The sequence below is a fragment of the Notolepis coatsorum genome (assembly GCF_963971535.1).
Source record: "Notolepis coatsorum genome assembly, chromosome: 6".
Taxonomy (NCBI): domain Eukaryota; kingdom Metazoa; phylum Chordata; class Actinopteri; order Aulopiformes; family Paralepididae; genus Notolepis; species Notolepis coatsorum.
In genome coordinates this window covers 107,271,950-107,285,742 of record NC_140170.1, presented here as the reverse complement: position 1 = coordinate 107,285,742, position 13,793 = coordinate 107,271,950, and the positions used below count along the sequence as shown (strand labels likewise).

The 13,793-nt window shown below is 45.5% G+C and overlaps 1 protein-coding gene across 1 annotated transcript in view; it reads right to left on the bottom strand.

Moving 5' to 3' along the window:
• rnf207a (ring finger protein 207a) overlaps positions 1-933 on the bottom strand; it is a gene marked incomplete at its 5' end in the record, with an annotated part of 42,431 nt that extends 41,498 nt beyond the window's left edge. The window contains one exon of the mRNA XM_084315716.1: positions 752-933. Coding sequence (XP_084171842.1) covers positions 752-933 — 182 coding nt within the window. The remainder of the gene's footprint in view (positions 1-751) is intronic.
• Positions 934-13,793: the final 12,860 nt, after the last annotated feature.

Sequence of the window (13,793 nt, the reverse complement as noted above, 5' to 3'; positions counted from 1 at the left end):
ATAAAAGTAGATCTGGTCAATTTGTTGGAGGCAAAAATTCTACACATTCCGTAAGAGGTTGACAGTTGGTCAAACTACACCTCAAGTGAGAAATAGTTCCTATACTCATAATTAGAAAACGGCAACAAGAGCTCCAAATAATTGAAAGTACCTTTGACCCAGAAAAATACAATACACAATGATATTGCTGTATTGTTTGTTTATACTTCAGAAGTATGATATTTAGACTTGGTCCTCAAAAGAAATGGAAGTGAATGAGGAGCCTGACACCTGGGAGGGCTGTGGACGAGAGGGACAGCAATGGTCACTAGCTTACTTGTAGATGACTTTAGATACTGTAGAAGTAAGACAGATTATTGTAGTTCTAGTGAAATATCCCTTTTAAGTTCCTATCTTGTTTTCTGATTGTTTTTTTTTGAGCTTTTGATATTTTCAAGATAAACTCATTGTACAATACACATTCTGTGAAATAGCATTGGGGAGCCAAATAGTTCCTGTGTACAGTACCATTGTATTATGCACGTATCTTGAGTGTGACGATAGCTAGACAAAAGCTGTTGAACACAAACTACAAGTCTGTGTTTCCATTGTGTGGAAAACCTTTTCTATTTCTCACAACCTTTTATAGACCTGACTCACTCATCAAATATCTATGAGACTGTCCTCAAAACGCTACCAGCAACGTTTTGATGTGCCATTCCAAAAGGCAGCTTACATTTGTGTAGAAATATCTCACAATACTTTCTCTTACCCACAGAGGGGGCAATTGAGTTGGCTATCATTGGTCCGGCCACATAGACAGCGAGCACAGAAGATATGATAGCAGTCCAAGAGGCATGGGTGCTGGTACTGGGCCTGGCACAGGTGGCAGATCAGGGGGTGGTCATTATTACTGTCCATACTGCACAGGTACTTATCCAAGTAGGTGAACATTCCCCATGCCATCTGAGAGGAATAAGTAAACAAACTGTGCCATACCAGTAACAGAAAATATTTAGTCTTATGTTAGTATGCTACATTATCATTCTATAAAGTAGCTGAACATCTTTAATGTCATGATACAATCTCATTCAATAAATGGATCTACCAATGGATTGGTTCAAATGAGTGTGATGTGCAATCAGTCAATAATTATATCCCATGTTACAATTGAGACAAACAAGAAGGTAGCTTATCTATATCTTAAATCGACTGGCATGTAATAATTGCTTAGAGCTGTAATGGGGGTGGGGGGGGGGATACAATAGATGGCAAGAAAGTGACATCAAAGTCCTTGTATGATGCTTGTCAACACCAATAGCAGCCAGCGAGTGAAAGCTATTGTAAATAGCAGCGTATGGAGCAGTAGGGAACAGTGTGGACACACTATCTTTCTCTCAGTTACCCCCAGCAGGGATGACAGCAATGCAGAAACTCTTCAGTAGTGGCTGACGGGCTCCTGACAACAGCTCCTCCAAAACAGCAACCTTTACTCTTACAAGGGTGAGAGAGAGAGAGAGAGAGAGAGAGAGAGAGTGTGGGGGTATTGCCAAGGTGCAAAAAGTCAACTAAATATCGCTGTCAATAATGTGGGAGGGCAAAAAACAAAACAGTAGGCCTATTTGTCTGCAATATGCAGGGATGGTGTATTTACTAGCTTAAACTGACTTATTAGATGGCAGATGAATACAGTATAGATGCTAAATTATCTTCACAAGTTCCCTAAAAGTTATTAAAGGGAAATACTTACAATCTTTAATAATAATAATTTAGGACCTACTCAGAGGTCATTAATCGGCATGCATGCGATGCATGTATGCAATTCGTCTCTGCGATTAACCCATCCCGTCGTCCTTCCCCCCCAAGGGCAGCCGGGAGCAGACAGGCGCAACATGAGCCACGCCAGGGGACCAATCCAAGTGCTCCTGTCCGTCTTCGTCAAGGACGCCACAGCGTTAGCGATCTTGTTGTTGTGCATGTTTTTCCATTGGGTTTATCTTATCGGGGGGGGGGGAAACCCTTGCGAGCACGGCGAGAACATGCAAACTCCACACAGAAAGGCCTGGGAGATACCCCACCTGGGTAACTGGCATCATGGAAACCTGGTCCCCAAGCAGGAATCGAACCCTGGACCTTCTTGCTGTGAGGCGACAGTGTTTAACGGACCACTACACCACCGTGCCGCCTCTTTAAAGGGAATGCCACAATTTAGATAATTCACCTTATTCCCATGACCCAGGACAGTTCCATTATTAGTCAACATCCATTTCTCACAAATCTAGAAATCAGAGATGTGATTTCACCTGGATGTAAAATCTAGGACTCATGTTCTAATCTATAGACAATGGATTGGGCATTGACCTTGTGGGCCCACAACATATTTGTGTGGCATTACACCCACATACGGTTTAAATTCTGTTTCAGACCTGTTAGCGGGTATGTGAATATAAACTTAATTTGTGTGTGAGAACCGTTTAGGGCAAAGTCAGTGCCCTGTTCACTGATTGGCTCCAGAATGTCCTTTTATATTTCATACTGGCTGCATGTCTTGCTTCACCTATTGCACAGTGCTCACGCCCCTAGGCGGCCACAGAAATAACTTTTCCTCATGCACCTCCTATAATATATAACCAGGTGAAGTGGCCCTGCTCTCCCTTTCTCACAATTCCCAGTGTTTGACCCTTATATCTCCATGGGCCATGAGAATGTGTCAAACATGAAGGGTCTAACCAGAGCCCAGCTGCCCTTTATGCAAGTTGATGACTGGGTCCAGGAGCTCAGGACCGGTGTGCCACGCTTGGATAATCCGCTGGCCTCGGTCCTTTGCCCTGAGATGATGTGCTGCCCTGATCAGAAGCCTTTACCTAACAGGCACGTACGATGGCTGACAAAGCGCAGCCGCAGGCAATAACATTGCCTCATTTGTCTACAGAGCACAGAGTGCCTGTAATATAAATGGTATTCATGCCATCACAGGGCTACAGTCCCATGGTCATTCTAGTAATGATTATATTGTGTCAGGCAGAGCTAGTGATCCCAAAGTTTCTGTTAGTGGACCTAGCTCATCCGGGGACCATGAGCTTTTTCTCTCCTCTCTGAGGTTGATGTAATCAACGTTGTTTCTTTTCAGTCAGGGTCCCCCTTAGGTGCAGCTGTATCCACAGCTCATGGCGTCGGGTCCTATTACCTAGAGTTCTTAGTGGGTCAGCACCAGCCAGGTGTACAGCCGCTGTGTGACTTTTACCACATTTGCTAACAAAAATGCAATATAGTGGGATGATTAGAGAAAACGCTGAGATTGGGGCTTGTGATGTAGTTCACGGGTTTGAACCCTACTCCGTTTTCAGATCATGCCCTGGCCAAGTTTCAAGTTCAAATTCAAGTTTCTTTATTAGTTGTCATACAGAAGTACAGAATACTTTTATACAAAATGCTTCTTTCTGTTACGCTCCAGACTGTGCTAGACAAAATAGATAAGTATAAAATAAAATAAGTATAGCAAGTATAAAATAGAAGTCACGTACGTAGGCACAAGTGTTCAGTATGTACATAATGTACAATGTTCAATGCAGAGTAGAAGTAACTGAGTTACCATACAATATACTATACAATATACTAATATACAATATACTATATAGTGCAAAGCAGAAATGGGATGAGGTACAATTTAGATACAATTTACAGTAAGGTGTAATGAGGTATGGGTTGTAGTGCAAATTATACAACGGCATGCAAATTTCTCGATTCTGATTGGCTGAAACAGTCATTTTACACGTGTTTATTCTTCACAATTCCACGCTGCTGGCCCAGGACCCGCCCACAACCGAATCACATCACATCACTCCGCCGGATCACAAGATGGCGGACAATAATCTTTAACAAATGGTTTTGTTGATAACGACTAAACGACTAAATATCAAGCGATTCTGTCAAGGCGAATGTCTTAGTCCTTTAAACAATGTTGGATGATGTAATTGATGGGTCTTGAATCATTGTGTAACAAAAGAAAAATCGCGGATTGATTGATTGATTAATTTGCAATTTCTTTTTCAATTTCTTTTTCCTTCTCTCTGACTGCAGCCCTCACTCTCACACTGTCCGACGCTGGACACCCACCCCCCCCCCACACACACACACACACACGCACACACACACACACACACACACGCACACACACACACACACACACACGCACACACACACACACACACACTCCTGTCTGCAACGCGGGGGATAGTCAGACTGAGAGAGAGCTGGGTGCTGCGCTGTTCTAAGTGAGCATGGCCTATTGAGTTGATTGATTGATTGATTGCTAATTTTATTACTGTACGCTTGGTTTCCAACTGGTTAAGTTTAGGCCCTCTACAGTAGGTTTAAAAAAATAAATAAAAAAATAGGGCGAAAACTTTTTTTTCCTATAGGGCAAAGAAAACTTTTTAATTTGTTTTACCTACTTTCTATAGAAGCATCTAAGAATGAAGTTCTATAGAAAGTAGGTCTGCATCCCCTTAACAATTGTGTGTATTGAGCCGTACTGTATTGTACCCATTCTGCATCTGGTAATAAAATGTTCAATCAATCAATCAATCATTCCAATAACAACCACTAACTTCATAATTAAAAACTAAAGAAAAGTTGGATGTGTTAGTTGGTTGGATGTCTTAGTTGAAAGGCAGTTGGATGTGTTAGTTGGTTGGATGTCTTAGTTGAAAGACAGTTGGATGTGTTAGTTTGTTGGATGTCTTAGTTGAAAGACAGTTGGATGTGTTAGTTGGTTGGATGTCTTAGTTGAAAGGCAGTTGGATTCCAATAACACACAGTTGGATGTGTTAGTTGGTTGGATGCACTTCCGAGCTGCTTCCACATGGAGGCAATTTCTCTTTTTTGCTGTTGTGGGAACAACTTTTTCTGGCGGATGGTTTCTTCAATAAATCTTCGATTAATGTGTGTTTATTGTATAGCAATAAGGTTGGATGAATGTGGCAGTTGTATAAAAGCATTACACCACTTGCAGTCGTGATTTGTGAACAATAAACCATGCCTAGGGGGGTCTAACGACCACCCCTAGGCATGGTTTATTGTTCACAAACCACTCCTGCGCGTGATGTAATGCTTAATTCTTTACCAATAAATAGAGTGTGTTTAGGTGTTCTAAAGTGTGTAGAGTGGGTGCTGCAGTGAGTTGTTTGTTTAAAGTGAGTGTGTGGATGTGTGTGCTGTGAGTGCATTTGATGGTTGTTACATAGTGTTATTGTTCGTTGAGCATCCTGATGGCCTGGGGATAGAAGCTTCTTCTGAGTCTTTCTGTGCTTGCCATGAGACTCCGGTATCGCTTGCCTGACCGCAGCAGTTCAAAGAGGCAGTTGTTTGGGTGGCTGGAGTAATTCTCTTAGCCTTACCCATGCACCGCTTGTTGTAAATGTTCTGGAGAGTGGGAAGCCCCCCTCCAATTGTGCGTTTGGCTGAACGGGCCACTCTCTGTAGTCTGCTACGGTCTTGTGCGGTGCTATTCCCAAACCAGGAGGTGATATTGCCAGTCAGGATGAGATTCTCTGTTGACAAGCCAGGTCATTATCATTGTCCCACCAGAGGACATGATGAGAGGTGTCCACTCCAGGTATTTCTTGGTACCCAAGAAAACTAGGGGAACCAGACCCATACTGGACCTTTCCCCACTCAATCAAGTGATTGCAGTGAAATCGTTCAGAACGTTGGCCATCAAACACCTACTGTATGCAGTCAGGAAGGGAGACTGGTTCACATCTATAGTTAAAGCACACGTAGCACATTTGCCCTCGTTTGACGGCAAATGTCATAGTGTCTATGATTGACACCCTATTTGACCTATTACGTGCTTCCAATTTCGGGTTATAAGACCAAACAACCAACGAGCGTCAGTTTCGAAAAAGTGACCACCTCCGGTTTCGCCTCCCGGTGACTGGACCAATCACCTCTGAAATTATTGCCCGCTTTTGTAGCCAATGAAATTCTGGAAATGAGGATATATCACTTGAGGGATGTTCCCCAGGATATATAGTGTTTTCTCTCTGCGTAAAGGTACAGGCCATCTGAGATTGTGCTTCATTTACATAATTTTTTTTATATTATTATTATAAAATCTAAAAAAAAAAGTTAAGTAAAAAAAAAAAGTTAAAAGAATAAAGACCAAACACTATACAAAATATACAATATACAAACTAAAGAACAAATAGCACTACTCCTTTGTATGCACAAATGTTTTTCAATGAAAAAATGCAGCATAATATGTTTCAGTAATACTGAGAGTGAATCCCTATGTGCAACCTTTCATTAGAGCCCAAGACTTTGACTGTACGTTGAAGCATTCAAGAGTTATAGCGTTTGGAGACGTAGGGTCTCCAAATGGCCATTTTGGATAAACGCCTATACATACCATTAGAAAAACATGTGTAAAACACTCATTTTCTGTGGTATTGTTATCAACTCTGGACCTGTACTAGATAAGATAAGATTAGATAAGATAAGATATAGGGCGGCTACGTGGTGCAGTGGGCAAGGCGCTCACCACGAATACTGGAGGCTGGGCTCAAACAGATCATCTCCCTGTTCGAGCCCAGCGCTCCACATTGCTTTCAGTTTAGCTGGTCGTCCGCACTAATACACATTGGCAGTATTAGGGGGAGGGAAACTGATGGGTGGGGATCGGGCGTTGTGGACAGCGACTCCTACAGGTCGGTTGGTGCGCCTGCGCAGTAGAATCAGGAAGCGACGGGGGCGGGGCCCCTCCAAAGCCCAGACCCCCGACGCTGAAAGATCCAGCCGCGCAGGTGGAAAGATGCGACTGCTGTTACCTCGAGTATCGGAGGGGACTCGTGCTATGTATGACTTAGTCCACATTGCAGCCGGTTTGTGGGAGGCATGAAACAGCGTTCAAAGACAGGGGAGGGTTGAATTGAACGATACGAAATTGGGATGGGAGAAAAATAGAAAATGGGAGAAAAAGTGGATAAAAAAAAAATGATAAGATAAGATATTCCTTTATTGATCCCCTTGGGGAAATTCAGGCATCATAGCAGCATGGGGGGGGGGTACAGGTAGTAAAAACAAGCAATGTAAACAATATAACAAGTCAATATAATTATGAAATATACAGTATTCACAGTATGACAGTATCACATAAGGTGCAGTATGCATAAGGTAGTGTTATTGTCCTTTTTAGGTTCCTAGTAGTTGTTGTTGGATGTCTGGCAGCAGTCCCTGCCCACTGTTGTGGAGCCTGATGGCCGCTGGTATGAAGGACTGACGAGGCGGTTAGTTGAGTGTCGGGGGGGTATGAGTCTGTGAACTGAACGTGCTTCTCATCTTGACTAGCTCGTCATAGAGGGGGTGGGAGGGATTCTCCAGGATAGCAGCCAGCTTCCTTCTCATCCCCCTCTTTGCCATCACCTCTAGTCTGACCAGCTCAACTCCCACCACGGAGCTAGCCTTCCTCACCAGCTTGTTCAGTTTGATGGTGTCCCTCGAGTTGATGTAGCCCCCCCAGCATGCCACAGCATAGAAGAGGACGCTGGCCACTACAGACTGGTATCATACGAGCATTACTGCAACTAACACAACAGTGTTGTAGCTCAACATCACTTGTGTAAGCAACAGAACATACAACTATCCTCTACCTTAATGTGGAGACTCAGGCCGAGGTAGAAAAAACCCTTTTTCCAACCGAGTGTAGGTTGCAGGCCTTGCTTAAGCTCATAACACAACGTAACCCTCCTATCAATGCATACAAGTGAAGATTCACACTTTGCAACCTCATCATATGTTTTGGTGAAGAAACACACAGTTTGTTAACAAAAAATACAGTCCCCCTTTAGAGGGGACTTTTTATTTTTGAATCAAATTATATGAGAGGGCCGGGGAGGGGTAAACAGAAGGGACCACAGGGGAAAAAGTCACTGGGCTAATGGCGCCTGCCTGGGAGCCCCGGAGGGACGGTAGACAATCGGTGGCTGGTTACTCAACAATCAGAGTCCCTCCCAACCTTTGACGGGCATTCCCCCTGACTTTGATTCCAGTCATACGCTATGCTGCCTTGAAAACGTCTCACTTAGTGCCCTCTCTAAACTGGTTGGCGCGGCTAAACCTTCAACCTGTCTGTTTGACCCTCTCCCAGCAACTCTCATCAAAAAACTCTTCCCAACTCTAGGCCCTGCCCTACTCAATATCTTCAACACCTCTTTGTCTACTGGCGTGGTGCCCCTGGCCTTTAAATCAGCCGTCATTAAACCATTACTTAAAAAACCGAACCTCGACCCTCTAATCTTGAAAAATTACAGACCTATCTCCAATCTCCCATTCCTATCCAAAGTGTTAGAACGGATCGTCGCAACGCAACTTACCGACCATTTATCAAACAATAATCTTAATGAATCATTTCAATCTGGCTTTAGAGCCTTACACTCCACCGAAACGGCGGTTACCAAAGTCACAAATGACTTACTGCTCTCTCTTGACTCAAACCTCACCTCTGTGCTCTTATTGCTTGATCTCAGTGCAGCCTTTGACACTATCGATCACTCGATTCTTCTAGGTCGGCTTGAGAACCATGTTGGCATTCGGGGTCTCGCACTAGCTTGGTTTAAATCCTATTTAACTGATAGAACACACTGCGTGGTCTATAATGATTTAACATCTGAGACCCTCCCAGTGCAATGTGGTGTCCCACAAGGCTCTGTCCTGGGCCCTTTGCTATTTTCGATTTACATGCTACCCCTCGGCGATATCATACGCAAATTTGGCATAAACTTTCATTTTTACGCTGATGACACCCAATTATATATACCTATTAAGCCAAATGATTCCTCCCAACTACAAAACCTTGAGGCCTGCTTGCTTGCCGTCAAAAAATGGATGTCGCAAAACTTTCTACTCCTTAATGCAGATAAAACTGAGATGTTAATTGTTGGCCCCCCAAACCACAGAGGCCTGTTTCAGGACATCTCCCTCAACTTTGATACCTGTCATGTATCCCAGAGCTCCACCATAAAAAACCTCTGAGTCATTTTTGATTCCTCCCTCTCATTTAATGCACATATAAAAAATGTCACCAAAATTGCATTCTTCCATCTTCGTAATATCGCAAAAATACGCCCCATTTTAACTCTGGCTGATGCTGAAACCCTGATTCATGCTTTTGTCTCATCACGTCTGGACTACTGTAATGCACTTTTTTCAGGCTTACCTAATTCAAGCATCAAAAATCTTCAACTCGTGCAAAATGCGGCTGCACGGATACTAACTAGAACTAGAAAATTTGATCACATCACACCAGTTTTGTCCGCCCTACATTGGCTTCCTATCCAAGCCCGCTCTGACTTTAAAGTGCTACTCCTCACCTACAAAATTTTAAATGGGCTTGCACCGCTCTATCTATCTGATCTCATCTCCCGATACTCGCCCGCTCGTGCTCTGCGCTCACAAAATGCGGGGCTTCTATCGACCCCTAGGGTTAAAAAGAAATCCGCCGGCCACAGAGCCTTTGTCTACCGCGCTCCCTACCTGTGGAACAAATTACCTGCCGTCATCCGGGGCGCCTGCTCTGTCGAAGCTTTTAAATCCCTGCTTAAGACTCATCTTTTCTCTCTCTCCTTCAACCTACCTTGATCTCACCTGGTCGGGGACTGACCTTTAGATTAATCTGTGTAGTTTAGTTATGGTACAGGGTACTACATGGTACCACTGGGTAGTTTACTATAGGGTAGTTTAGTTAGGGTACAGGGTACTACATGGTACCACAGAGTACTACTTGGTACTGCATGGCATTACAGGGTACTACATGGCTTACATAGCTCTACATGGCACCACAGGGTACTACATGGCACTACAGGGTACTACAGGATACTACGGGGTACTACATGGCACTATGGGGTACTATAGGGTACTACATGGCACTACGGGGTACTACATGGCACTACAGGGTACTACATGTCTGCTCCTTTGCAGCACCACAAACATGGGAACTCTCTAACTCTCCCCCCCCCCCCTCTCCCCCCCCCCCCCCTCCCTCCCCCTTCTCTCTGAGTACCCGTCTCCTGGCGCTGACCAAGGTGATGGATGCCTCGGGGTCTTGGCCAAGCTTGTGGTGACTGCTCTACATGCACCTCCGAGGCATTGGATCAGTTGTTCACCGCCGTCTGTCCGTGGTCCTGTCAACTGATTAACAGACTGTTAACAGATTAACAGTCAACGCGGTTTCATTGCTGGGTTAAGTACTTCTATTCTATTCACATAATACGCTTACTTCATATATCTACTCCATTCACATATATGCCTACCACTTGTATCTATTGCTATGTCCGCCTACTACAATCTCATGAGCTGTCTAACGCCTGTCCCGTCTCCCTGTCTTCCTATGACTTGCTGTCCTGGAGTGTTGACCGGAGTGTTGGACGTCCCGTGACGAAGGCCGGGAGATTGCGACCCCCTCTGCGTGCCCCCCTGTCTTCGGAGGTCTCGTAGTGGTGACCGGAGTGCCGGATGTCCCGCGATGATGTCGGGGAGTTCGCGACCCTCTCTGCGCCACCCCCCTTCCCCCTGTCTCCGGCTGTCCCTGAGCAACGACCGGAGTGTTGAATGTCCCGTGACTAAGACGGGGAGGACGTGACCCTCTTGCGCCGCCCCTGTGCCTCAAATAGATCCGCTATCAACTCTATCTTTAATCTTTCAAAATGTTCAGTTGCTATCGCTATTAGCTCTATCTTTAATTTTTCAAAATGTACAGTTGCTATTGCATGCACTCATCTGTGTTTCACCACACACATGAGTGCATGCTTACCAACTGTCCGTCTGCAACACTACTATCACCGACATCTAAGAAGGGAGATCCCCCCTTGAACGGCCCTTCTAATGTTTCTCTCCTCCACATTGCCTGTGGAGCTTTTTTTCCCTATTGTTAGGTTTTAGTGAGTTTTTCCTTACCTTCGCGTGGGGTATGTCTGGGAGTGCTTGCATTCTTTCATTTATTTGTATTCATCTAAAAAATGTTTGGACCCTATGGTGTTCTTGTTCTGTTCTTGACTTATTGTTATGTTGTCTTCTTGACTTGTTTAAAGAAGACCTGTACGGCCCATGGGGACATTAACGTGTGTTGTCGGGCCCTATAAATAAATTTGATTTGATTTGATTTGATTTGATTTGGTCTCGACGATCCCTACCGTCTCCTCCAGGCGTAGATGGGCCGGCTGCAGCGGCGGCGCCCTCTCTCCTCCTGGCCTTCTTCGAAGGGCCAGCAGCGGCGGTGGTAGTAGCGGTAGCCACGGCGGAGGAAGCTCGACGACGTGGCAGCCGTCTGACTCGACCGGCGATGTCGGGAGGGGGAAAATGAGGTTGGAGCACGGAGCGCTCCTCCTGCATTTCTCTGCACGTCAAGGTCATCAACTGCAGGGCCTTCCCGAACAGTCCAGCATCGGAGAGGGTTGCCGACAGAAGAGGAATCCTCTTATTCTCCGGCACACGCGCCTGCTCCAACCAAATATGGCGCTGGACCAGAGTTGCCAGGGCGCGCACTTTCCCAGCGGCTATGGCCTGCGGCTGAGTTAGATGCAGGATAGCTCCTGCCGCCTGGGCGAGCTGGTCATGTTGGACATCACTCAGCTCCATGCCACCCGTCAATATCCCGGACATGAATCTTGCCAGCTGTGCGATGTTAGACGCAGCAGCTAGAGATTGTGTTCCGGCGATAAATGACTGGTCGCTCCAGTAAGCCAACCGCCTCGCCGATTTCCCTTGCGGGACCGGTTTACGTAACGGCTCCCACACCACCTCCGGACAGAGGAGCGCGGCCATCGGCCTATCAAGCCGCGGCACGCCCTCCCTCATACCAACGACCAAACCCTCCACCCGCGTAACTGGTACGTAGGCGGGGGTGAGGCCCATGATGTGGGACACCACCTGGCCCTGACGAACATAGGCCCCCATTGAGGGGAAAAATGGGTAGACAACGTCCACCCCTCTCACCGGGCGACGCTGCCATAGATGACCTATGAGATCATCAGGAACAGGAACAGGCAGTGGCTGCGGCAGCGGCACGCCGTTTGCGACTGCCGCCACCGCCATGAGCTCGGGGAACAAAGCCCGCAGTTCCCCCTGCAGACTTTCCTCCACCGAGCCCGCATCCCTCACATACAGCAGGCTTTCACTGGTCAAGGAGCCACACTCCGATGTGGCTGATAGCAGGGCATCTTGCCGACGAGTCGGAGGTTCTTCTCCCGCGTCTTCAAACAAGGCGCCCCAAGGAGACATTTCACCCACCTCCAGTGTTACCTGGACGGGCGGGATACCTGTCTCCACCGGGCCTTCAAATAAGAACCTGTCCGCCTCTACCATGTAATCCTCAGTTTCCATCGGGCATGTAGAGACCGACGCATCCTCACTGGGCTCCAGCAACTCACCAAACCCAGGCCGTTCGCGCCTGCAAGCCACCATCTTGCGACGTGAGCGAGCCGACGCAAAAAGTTTGCGTCTCAAATCCAGTAGCGGCGCCAGAGAATTGGCATTGAAGGAGCTCTGGGGGGGCTGGATTGTTTATAGCAGGTGCTAATGAATTATAATGGACAGAGCGACCCGACATTCCAGTGTGTGTGTCTGTGTGTGTGTGTGTGTGTGTGTGCTGTAACAGCGGGTGTATTATACATCGAATGTATTATTATTATTAAAACACAACACTCACCACAATGCAGGCAGCCCTGCCCTGGGCAGCTGGGCTTATTATTGTTTTAGCTTCGGTCCTCCAAAATCCATGCTCAACCGGTGACTCTCGCGTGTTGACATGGTAACCCGTAGCCCCTTTCGTGACTGTGATGCACGGAGTGAATCCACAGTCACTTGCTCCTCAATAGGAAACCAACCTAGATTTACCCTGAAGGACTGGTTCTGGCCGAACCGTTCGTTATACAAATATCACAGAGAAAGTTCAAAGGTACTCACAGCTGCACAAGGGTTTCAAACAGAGATACGGGATGGTTTGAAAGCTCGCCGTTGCTAATCCCAACGCCGGAAATAATGCTGTGTTGAGCAGTTTATAAAATATATTTAAAATGTTTATTAGCAACGCCGAGCTTTCAAACCATCCCGTGAAATGGGGAAACTGTACATTGGAGGGGGTTGGGTTTGGACATTTACAGCTGGGGCCAGTTTCGAATTGCAGTCTCCCGTAGGTGCTCTTTAAGAGTGGTTTTGAAGGTGGGTATTGATTCACATTCACATTCCTTTACAGCTGTGGGTAGGGCGTTCCACATTGATGTGGCATAATTGCGAAACGTGTTTAGTCCCTTGTTTGAGCCGAATCTGGGTCTGTGTACCGAACCCCGCTAATATGATGATATAATGATATGATATGATTAAGTAAAAGCTAGATGTGTTAAATTATGGAATAGCCTTAGTGACGGGTTGAAGTTGTGTACTTCTCAGGGGAGATTTTAAAAAGCCTTAAGGGATCAAATAATTCAGGAGTACAGTTTTGAGTAAAACATCAAACATTTGTTTTTTCTTTCAAAAAATTATATCTTCCAGCATATTTTAAGTTTTTCTTTGTTATATTAAAATATATTTAGTTTTTAATTATTTGTAAAGGATAGGCAAAAATATTCCTTTGTGTGTGAGCTTGCCTTGAATATGTACATTTGTGATTTTTCTTTCTTTTCCTTTTGTAAGTCCACACGGGTGTGTTTATTTGTCTGTAAACAAGACGGAAAAATAAACGTCATTCATTCATAGTGGAAAATACAATTGGTTGTATAATCAAACCTCTCAATCATAATCAGACAAGTGTTACTTGTTTA